Source organism: Neophocaena asiaeorientalis, unplaced genomic scaffold, assembly GCF_003031525.2.
Source record: "Neophocaena asiaeorientalis asiaeorientalis breed wild unplaced genomic scaffold, Neophocaena_asiaeorientalis_V1.1 scaffold43, whole genome shotgun sequence".
Taxonomy (NCBI): domain Eukaryota; kingdom Metazoa; phylum Chordata; class Mammalia; order Artiodactyla; family Phocoenidae; genus Neophocaena; species Neophocaena asiaeorientalis.
The window spans coordinates 9,395,965-9,406,427 of NW_020173674.1; the positions used below are offsets into that span (position 1 = coordinate 9,395,965).

Below are 10,463 nucleotides of genomic sequence, written 5' to 3' on the forward strand. Positions count from 1 at the left end.
TGCTCTCTCCCACCTCCCAGCCTTCGTTCCTGATGCTCCCTCTGCCTAGAATCCCCGTCTATCTATTTAATAATTATTTATTCTATATATTCATAATTATTACATATTAAACTCCTGCTTATTCTTCAAGCCCTATTTTCTCTAAAAAGCCTCCGCTTACCCCTCCTCCTGAGAGGATGAATGATGGAGGGATAAGAACATGAGCTTCTGGAATCAGATAAATCTGGATGAAAATCCTAGCTCCTTCCCTTGTTCACTGTGACCAAACCCTTTAAACTTTCCACATCTCAGTTCCTTCATCTTCGTTTTGTTTGTTCGCTTGTTTTTGGCTGTGCTGCATGGCTTGCAGGATCTTAGTTCCCTGACCAGGGATTGAACCCTGGCTCCCTGCAGCAGAAGCATGGAGCCATAAGCACTGGACCACCAGGGCACTCCCCGCTCCTTCATCTTTAAAATGGGAACAGAAAGCAATGAGAGGACCAGATGGGTGGTTGCCAGGGTGAACTAAGTCTGATATCATGAATGCAAAGATCCTAGCATGGTCCCTACCCCACATTTCGGAAGGGAGTCACCTGCTGCCCTAGGGTCATACTCTCCCCCTCTAATCGTATCTGTCCCTCAAGGTTTGGCTGGTTCTAATTCCATTAGGTGGCTGAGCTTTCCTGCTCTGGACCAGGAAGCGGGCAAACAGGTTCCACCTCAAAGAATCCAGCCCAGGCCCCCAGGCACCTTGGTGGGACACCCACACCCCTCTGGGGCAAAAGGAATCCCCTCCTTCCTTTCTTGTGAGCTCCAGTGGTTTTGTCCCTGGGAAATATTCACGTCTCCGAAGAGGCCCACCAGCCAGCGCCCTCTGCCCCTTGCCCTCAGCACCCAGGATGCTGATGAGTCAGGTAGGGCAAGAGTAATCCGCCCAGTTTAAAGGTGGGTAAACTGAGGCTCAGGCTCTCTTCCAAATAGCTGGGTCTAGAACTTGTGTGGCTTCTCAAGGGGCTCTGGGAGGCCTGGACGGCTGTGGCGGGGAACCTGGGGAGAGCTCTGACCCCAGAGTAGGAGATGGTACAGGAGCCCTGGCTCTCATGGCCTCCACCCCTTGTGCTCGATGGCTTAGTGCCACTCTCGGAGGCTGGTGGGGAGCTCAGTGTCTGTGTAAGCTTTGTGAACCTAGAGTACCACGCTTGAGTAGGTTGTTTTGTCTGTGTTGTCTGGGGAGAGCAAGGATGACAATTCATTGGCTGGAGCGTGTGTGTGTCTTGGGGGCCGGGGGTGAGGGTGGGGACAACCTGGACAGAGAGAAGAGTGAGCTTAGGGGTCAGGAGCCCTGGGTTGCAGCTGGGTTGCAGCTCTACACCCAGCATGCTGTCACCTGGGATGAGCGCCTGCCCCCTCTGGACACCAACTGCCTTATCTGTAAAATGGGGGTGGTGGTAGATGGGCCGATCGCTGCCAGGGGATCAAACTGCTGTCCTGGGCCTGGCTCCTCCCTGAGCCCAGACTGTCTTCTGGGCCTGACTTCACCCGATTGGCCCCCACAAATCTCTGACACCATTCTGCTGCCTCTTCCCTCTGTCCTGTCCTTCCCACAGTGGCCTGGGCCCGACTCTGGCTCCCCACCATGGCGGGGGCGGAGGGAGCTGGGCAGGCAGTGGTGTTGGTCAGGCCTGGGCGGGGGGCCTCCAAGCCCACAACTGGCCTTTTGAGCCTCTTCCTGGAGCCAGCATCCTCTCCTCCCTCCCTCTTGAAATCTGAGCCCAGGGATCCAGCGAGCTCTCGCCCCACAAAACATTCCATCCAGTTGTCCAAACACTCTGCACAGCTGGCGGAGGGAGGGGCCAGAGCCTGGCTTTCAGGGAAGCCTTGGGCTGTTGTTTTCATGGAAATGGCTGAGTCCTTACTCAGAGGGCCAGTCTGGGATGCTGGAAGTGGGTTCGCAGGGCTGAGAGGATAAAGAGCCCCCAACACGCCCTCCTGGGCTTGCCCAAGGCCTCCCTCACCAAGGCCCGGCCCCTGGTGGGAAGGATCCAGGCTGCCTCGTGCCGATGCGAGGTGGCAGCCGGGCGCTGGCGGCCTTGTGATCGTCCCCTCGGAACTGGGCTTGGTGCGGTGGCGGGGGAAGGGCAGGCAGGAATGGCTGAGAGAGCAGCCTGAGAGGTGACTTAGGGCAGCAGCTTTTCCGGGCAAGCAGTCCCAGACCTGGCTGCCTCTTGGTTCTGACCCACCAGTGACCCGGGATGAGTCCACAAGCCTCAATTTCCTCACCTGCAACAGGAAGGGGTTGGGCTCCTTCTGCCTCTGATTTTCCTAAGTCACCGCCAAGGACAAGGTCCTCATAGCTTCCCATGCAGTCCCAGCTGTGCCTAAATGTCCAGAAAGTAGCCAGATTTTCTAGACAATCCCCAGAACAACTCTGACTCAGTTTCCCCTCTGAGAGGACAGCTGGGGCTTGGCAGGGAGGGACCATAGCCTGTACACTTTGTCACCAGCCAGGCTCAGCCCCTTCACCTCCCGCCACGTCAGGGTGATGGGGAGACCCCCCCGCCCCTTCACACATCCTGTTTTTCATTCATTGTTTCCAGGTGGGCCCAGAGGAAAGTGGAGGCACGGGAGAATTTTGCAGGAGGATCAGTGAGGAGCAAAAACAGGAAGGGGTTGGGAGCAGGCCATGGAAAATTCACTGCCAGGAAACAGAGGCCAGCATCTGGTTTGCATTAGGCTGAGAGAGCTTCGAAGCCCAAAGCTTGAGTGAGAGATATTGTTATCCATGCGCAGGGCAGGCGGGGTGTGACTACCCGTCAGGAACTGGCAGCTTCTCCCAGCGGGAACTCAGAGGCTGACAGGAAAAAAGAGGGAAGGCGAGGGAGAAGGGGACAGGAAACTCAGTCTCCACTGTGGCTGCCACCTCATGAATGTTATCTTCTTTGATATTCACAACTTCACAGGGGAGAATTGTTCCCATTTTTATAGTTGTGGGGATTGAGTCCCAGAGAGGTTAAGTGACTTGCCCAAGGTCACACAGCCAAGGGAACGGCAGAACTCCTGATTAGAATTCAGGCCAAATGAGATAGGGTGGAACACTCAAACCATCCCACGGGTGGATTGAGGCTGACTGTGTGCCAGGCAAGGGGCCACTGAGGATTTGGTGATGAGCGTGGGCCAGCCTCTGCCCATGGGGTGACTCAGTTCATGTGGGGGGTGTCTGACAGTGCCATGGGGCACTGTTCATGACACAAGGTGGACCACGTGTCTGAGGGCTCCAGCCCAATGCCTGCAGAGGAAAAAGCAATCCAGAGGGGAAAGCTTCCTGGAGGAGGGGGTATGAGCAAAAGAGAATTTTATCAGAGGGGGTGGGTTGGAGTGGAGGATGCAGAGAGGGGGTAGTGTGAGGAACGTGGGAAGAGGGGGGGTGTAGGGCATGTCTGGGCAATAGCAGCTGGCCTGGTGTGCCTCAGAGGGAGAGATTCCATTTTATAGTTGGGGAAACTGCAGCATAGAGCCTGATGTGCCCAGAGGTTCACAGTCTGGGAGTGGGGTTGAATCCAACCTCTCCGACTCCAACCAGGTCTGCGTTCCTAACTGCTACACCATCTGGTCCCTTTTTGCTGGTGGTTAATAGTTTTAAGGGGATATTGAGGCCAGGGACCACAGGGCAGCGGGGGCCTTGCCCAAGGCCACACAGCCAACTAGTGACAGGGTCAAAGCTGGACAGGCTCTTTCCAACTTGCCAACCTGAGTGGGAAGAGGACAGGCAGCCCCATCCATGGGCCCGGTAAAAACCTGGGGCCTTAGGTATGTAGAGGGAGGCTCCCACCTCCCTTCAAGGTATCTCACCTTCCTTAGGAGGGGGGCCCAGCATCATATGCTATCTGCTGAGCCACAGGAGTTAATAATTACTGGGTTTAAGGAGCCAGAGGCCTGTCTGGGAGGCGCCTCCCTCACAGGCCACTGCTCCTCAGAGATAGCAAAGGTTAGTCTGAGTCTCAGCCTGGGAGTGGGGAGAAGGCTCCTGCCACCTCCCCGCTTGGCAGTCTCCAGAGACACTCTCGGTCTGGCCCTCCAGCCATGGACCCTGCTAAGGAACGCACTGAGTGCCCTGCCCGAGAAAAATGCCCTGTGTTCCTGGCAATGAGCTCAGGGACTGTCCGCTACGCCCCATCAGGTTTGGGCCTTGCACTCAAGGGCAACTTGGGAGAGCAGCCCTGGGACACAGACAGGTGAGCGGAGGGGATGGGGGAATCTTGCCGCTCAGCAGGGGCATTGGGGGAGGGGAGAGAGGCGGGGCTCCAGACAGGGGACTGGCATAGAACTATGAGGAATTTCATGAGCATTCTACAAGGTCGGCACCAGGGGTGGCCCTGATTGTCTTGTCCAACTTGGTGGTTGTACAGATGTAGAATCTGAGGCTCAGAGAGGGCAAGACACTCATTCTTGGTCACACAGTGAACTGAAGTCCAGAATCAGGGCCTGGGTCATCTAGGCTGGCAGTCTTCTGGATGGGTCTGTGGCCAAGGCTGCCAGGCTGGGGATAAGGATGGCAGGGGTGAGGGGGAAGTTTGGGAAGGGCAGTGGCTTGGGGGCAGAGGACACACCTTTTATATTTTCCTCCCCACCTGCCGGTCAGGCACCTAGTAGGCTCCTCTTGTTGCCCGACAGCATGTAGCTGCGGCTGCCAGAGAGCCCCTCTGGTTTCTGGGCTGTCTTTTCAGAAAACCGGTATAAGGGGTCACAGCCCCTCCATCCCTGGCTGTGTGACATTGGGCAGGTTCCTTAACTTCTCTGAGCCCATCTTTTTCAACTGAGGAGTTGTGGGAGGAGCTAGTGAGGCCTTGGGAGTCCTAAGCAGCTGCATAGATCATGGGATATTTTTGGCTAGTAATTGGGGTGGTGACAGTGACCCCACACTTGTCCTTCAAAGCCTCACTCAAGAGTCTCCCCAGCCCACCGGTCCTCCCGGGCTGAGGACCCTTCCTCTGGGGCCATAGCCCTGGACTGACACCCCCTCCACCCCTTATCTCCCACCAGTCCGGGTTACCACAACTTGGACCAGGTCTTATCTCCTGCATGGGCTTGTGATGACTTGGAGGGTAAGCGCCCTGTTCTGAGCTCCTTTTGTGTCATCCCCTCCCCATTCCCCTAAAGAGTGAACAGAGCAAGGTCCAGGAAGACAGCAGTTGCTCAAGACTATTTGGAGAAGGATTCGTCAACAAACATAATGACATCTGCTTTGGGCCAGAGCCTGGGCTGGGCTGCGGTGGGTGGAGAAACACAGCCCCAAGGAGGACCTGGTCCCTGCCCTTGGGAAACCACAGCTGTGGAAACAATTGCCCTGCAGAGTGAAGGAGGTCTGGGCAGAATGAAAAGGACGTCACAGAGGGCTGCCCAGGTTGTTCACTGCACAAGGTACCAGCCAAGGGGGCATGAGAGCCAGACATCAAGTCTGGCTTGCCCTCCACTCACCAAGTCCTGTACCTTGGCATGGGCCATGCCCACCTAGGAAAGGAGTACCGTTCTCTAATTTGAACTAAGACACCATTCACTTGGCAAGGTGTGCCCTGGGCAGGCAGTGGCCCTGGAAGCGGGGGTCCCCACCCCACATCTCTCCACTGTACTGGAGCCCCAGGAGGACAGAGCCTGTGTCTATGCAGTTTCCTTTTGGGTCCCCAGCCCTTGTATGGCCCATAGTTTGTGCTCAGAAGGGGTGGTTGAATGCATGCATTCAAAATGCGTGCCCCAGATGAAGACCTGATAAACTCAAGCCTGGGGCCCCAGCTCGGGGTCTGAGGGTAGTGCCCCAAGTTCTAGCAATATCTGGAAGGGAAGTACTTCCTCCCATCCTCCCAGGCCTCCTCTAGACACGGAGGCTGGGAGCCATGGTCCCTGGCAGGAGAGAAGTGGGGTTATGCTCTCACTGGATCAGCCCCAGGCTGAAGTTGAGGCTGATGGTCAGGGCTCAGGAAAGGTGACAGAGGGACAGAGGGGTTGAGGGACAGGCTAGACCAGCGTTCAGGGAATTTGCAGAGGATATGGGACCTGACAGGTGTGTGTGTGTGTGTGTGTGTGTGTGTGTGTGTGTAGCCAAAGGTGGGGCCTCCCTCAGAAAAAGCACTCAGTGGGAGTAAGAAAACTAGTTTTGGGGTCAGCCCCGCTTCTCACCAGGAGGGAAGTTGCCCAGAGACAGGCGCAGAGCAGGGAGGCCAGGGAAGGAGTGATGGCCGGAGGGCCGGGTGAGGGGGTGGGAGGGTGTCTGCCGGCCTCGAGTGACAGTCCGCTAAGACTCTGGGAGCTGAAAGCCCAAAGCCATGGTAGGCTCTTGAGCAGGGGTGGTCCTGGGAGGGTGCTGCGCTGGGCCGCGCTGGGCCGGATGTCTGGAGCAGAGTAAGCTGGGAGCGCCGGAGAGCAGTGCTGGCCGCAGGATGACGGGGACCCGCTCCTCCCCCACTCGGGCCGTCGCACCGTCCGGGGAGGGCGGCCGGAGCGGGGCTGGGCCGGGAGCGCGCGCGAGTTCTCCGCGTTGGCCGCCGGAGGGGCGGGGCAGGCACGTGTCCTTGGGCCACCCCTCGGCCACGTGACCCGCCGAGGGCAGGGTAGCAGAGGGACTGGGGGCCAGGGCGCGAGCCCGGGCCGCACAGACCCACAGGCAGCGGGCAAGACTGACAGGCGGCGGGGCAGCCTGGCTGGCCCGGGGCGGAGTCGGCTGCGGGCGGGGACGCGGCGGGGGCGGCGCGGGGAGATCGCTGGGCGATCGCGGCGGCGGCGCGGGGAACCGACGCCCGGGCGCCCCGAGTCGCCAGTATGTGGAGCGGGTAGGTAGCACGAGGACTGGCGAGCCGGTTTGGGGTGGAAGGACATTCGGCATGGAGGGCTCAGGGGGGTCTCTCTGGGGGCAGGAATTGTGAAGGGTGGGCTGCTGACCGTCGCGGAGTGACAGCGCCAACTCCTAGCTTGTCCGGAGCGCAAGTGAGATGGGGGCAAGGGGGTGTGCGGCGGAGTGCAAGCCAGAGTAAGCCTGGGATAAGCACCTAGAGGAGGGACCCCCAGGCTGAGTGAACCCTTGAAAAGCAGTGCATTTGCGAAAGGGGGGACTGGGTCTCTGCCACATTCGCTTGCAAGTTGGTGAACTTCCATCTGGGGCTCCTGGAACCTGCTGAGCTCAAAGGTGGGTAGGACCTCCCTGCAGCCTGGAGGGGTGCAGCGCAGACTCTGGGCCCTGGACTAGTGGCTCCAGTACCCATATCTGTTCCTTGATTCTTAGGGGTGGTCCCAGTCCCTGGGCAACCAGGTGTGGGACCCTTTTCCCTGTATGTGCAGAAAAGCTGTGGCCTTCTCATGGAGTTGGGTAAACACTTCTTCCTCCCCATAGCCTGGAAAGACCAGGTCCTGGCGGAGATGTGGCCAGAGTGGGGGTGGGTTGTACTCCTGGAAAGAGCGGGGCCAGATGGGTGGTCCCAGGACCGGGCTCCTCCCAGCCACAGCCGGGGAGTGAGGGAAGCCCCACGGGAGAGGCTGGCGGGCTGCAGAGTTCTGATGCAGGCTGGATCCACTTTACTCCATGGCACCTAGCGAAGTTCGGAGTTCGAGCTGAGATGCTAGGGGAGGGCTGGGGAGTCATCCCCAGCAGGGGCTCCTGAGAGAATGGGCTCCTGGTAGGGGTGAGGTGTGGAGACACGTGAGACTCTTAAAGGGAGAGAGTTAAGCAGAGCCTGGATTCTTGTGGAATTGCGCCCTGGGGGAAGGAGACTGAGCTTACGGAGAAGGTGGTTGGTGACAGCTGGAGAGGTCGGGGAGATCCCACCTGGGGTAAACCGTGCTTGAGGAGCTTCTGGAGGAAGCTCGTGACCCCTTGTGTTGGGTGCGCCCAGGCAAAACACAGCCACCGAGTTGCTGTGTGATCTTGAGAGTATGGCCTCACTGCCCTGAGCCTCAAGGTGAAGTGTGTGGGTTGTGTGGTGGAGGTAATCCAGGCCTAGAGAGTGTCCTTTCCTGGAGGCATCCAGGCTGGAGCCAGACAGACAAGTCTGGGAGGTGCCAGTAGATGGATGCTCACTTTAAAGACTGGATCCAAGAGTCCCAGGACCGTTCTGGATGGACCAGCCTGCCAAGCTGACCCCCGCTTGATCCTAAGTGTGGCTTACTTGGATCCCCCAGGGTGTAGCTGGGTGCAGAGCACATAGTAGGTGCTTCATAAATGCGGATGGAAAGCATGAGGGGCAGAATGAGGAGCTGGGCATCTGGGGAGTGAGAGGCAGAGTTTTGGGGTTACCTTGAGCTCTGCCTTTTCATGGCCCCCTTACTTGGATGTTGGAGGCAGGGGCCAAGCTGCCAGCACCCGCTGGGGTCCTGGTGTCCTACGAGCTCACGCAGACCCCAGCAGCAGCTGGGAGGGATGCTGCTCAGGTCACACTTGCCCAGGTAACTGACTGAGCTGCTGTGACACCTCTGGGTGAGTGCATACTTGGGATCCTTCCTTCTAGACTAGGAGGGGTGAGGAGCTGGTGACTCTGGCTAAGCCATTGATGTCTCTGGGGCTTGGTTTCCTTACCTGGAAGACAACAGAGATACGTCTCTTGGGTGACTGCTCTGTTAATGGCCAGGTCATAGTGCCAGTTCACCTTCTTGGCCCTGGACCCAGGGCTGCTCCCCTGGTGTGGGTGGAAGTGGCAGGACTCTACAGGAGCTCAGGTGGACCCTCTTCCTTGGGACTCCTTGAGTGTGGGCCCTGAACTCAGAACCCAGAGGTGGCTCCCCCAAAACAGGACTGCTCCCCTCCCCCTCCCCCCAGTGTCCCCTGTCCATAGTCTTGGGTGCCAAGCCGGCTTCCTGGTGATGGGGTGAGGATGGTGACTGGGGTACTTCTGCTGCTAACACAGTGCTGGGCACTTGAGACTTGGTCATCAGAGCCGAGAGTTTGGGTTCTGGGCTCATTTTCTGCCACTAAGTGGCCACATGACATTGGTGTAGCCCCTCAGTCTCGGTTTCCCCATCTGACAGATGGGGCTAATCATACCTCCCTAGAAAGGGAGGGACAGGCTCTGATAGACGCCCAGGAATGAGAAAGACCACCCCAACCTCCCAGGGATGGGAGACTGTGTCTTTGCTGCAGGCAGGATGCTGGGGAGCTGCAGGGCTACAGATGGGCTGTGAGATCTTGAGAAAGTCACCTAACTGTTCTGGGCCTTGGCTATCGTAAGGAGCTTGGATCTGTGAGGTCCTGCCTTTAAGGAGTAAGTCACAGGGAACTCCAGGCTCTGAAATGGCATCTGAAGCATGGCCTAGGGGCTCCAGGGTCAAGAGCAGGAGAAAGGGGTTTTGCGACCTTCACTGTCACCTCCTCCTGGAAGCCCTCCATGATTTAACTACCTCCCACCTCCCCCTCAACAGATGGAAATGTCTTTCCTGCTGTCCCTTAATCAGCACATCTGTCTGTGGCACTCAGTAGAGTCCTGCTTGTCCTAGACTCTCCCCACACGGGATTTGTGCTCAACAGGGTGGGGGAAGGGAAGCAAAATGAATTCAAGTGTGATGAGAAGGGGGCTTGGTGACGTGGCTGCCAGAATCTGTGCACATTGGGTGGGTCTGGGCCGGTGGAGCGCCTGGCACACGATAGGTGCTCACTGCATATGTGTTGGATGTTTGAGGGCTTGGGGTGTCAGATTCTTATAGGACTAAACAGGCAGATGTGAGGTGTGTGCCATGTGCCCTGCTCTGCCTCAGTAGAGGAGGGAGCCCTCCACCCTTTCAGGCCTTGTGCCACCTCCGGTGGAGACACAGGGCTGGATTCCCTCCCTCATCAGGGCTGGGCTGCGCTGGGCTGGGCGGGCAGGCCTGGGGCTATGGCAGGGAGAGGCTTGGCCTGGCCCCCCCTGCCTCAGGTGTTCTGACCTCCCTGCTTACCACCCTGAAGCTGTTCCTGACCTCCTCCTCCCTCCTACTGACTGTCCTACCAGGCACACACCTGCTTCCCCCTTCCTGGAGCGGTCCAGGCCCACCCTCTCCTATACTGGGGGTCCCGCTTGGCTCACTTCCCGGCATTCTTCTGGTGCCACGTATGACACCGTTCTCCCATTCTTCTGGAACCCTCCCCTCCAGCCCCTCTGATGGCTCCTGTTCAGGTCTCCAGGCTGGCTCTCTGGCCCTCAGCTCCTCTCTCACCCATCCCTCATCCAGGCTCTGGGCTGCAGCTGCTCCCTCTGGGCTGGTGCCTCCCCTCAGCCACCACTTCCCAAATGCCTCAGCCACGCCCCTTACCTTCCCTGAAAGACCCCCTCCCAGTTCCTCAGTCATGTCGGGGGCACTGCTGTTCTCATTCACCTTGTCCTCCGTTTTTCATTATATTAATTACTGCAACTTTTGTTCTGTTCCCCTCTCCAGCCCCTGGTCCTCCCCTGAGTTCCTCCCCACCCCCGCCCAAGTCTTTTGTCTCTGTGTGTCCCCTCCCAGCCCAGAGCCTGCCTGGCTGGAGCAGCAGC

The 10,463-nt window shown here is 58.1% G+C and overlaps 1 protein-coding gene across 2 annotated transcripts in view; it reads left to right on the forward strand.

Annotated features, from left to right (window-relative positions):
• The first annotated feature begins 4,038 nt into the window (after positions 1–4,038).
• The window catches only part of RAB3IL1 (RAB3A interacting protein like 1), a 20,765-nt gene continuing 14,340 nt past the window's right edge, over positions 4,039–10,463 (forward strand). Inside the window, exon 1 of one of the 2 annotated variants that reach the window (XM_024749494.1) lies at positions 4,039–4,211. In XM_024749494.1, the coding sequence (XP_024605262.1) occupies positions 4,060–4,211 (152 nt within the window). In that variant the 5' untranslated portion in view covers positions 4,039–4,059. Of the gene's footprint in view, positions 4,212–6,634; positions 6,801–10,463 lie in introns of those variants that run through there. The other variant, XM_024749495.1, reaches the window with a different exon arrangement.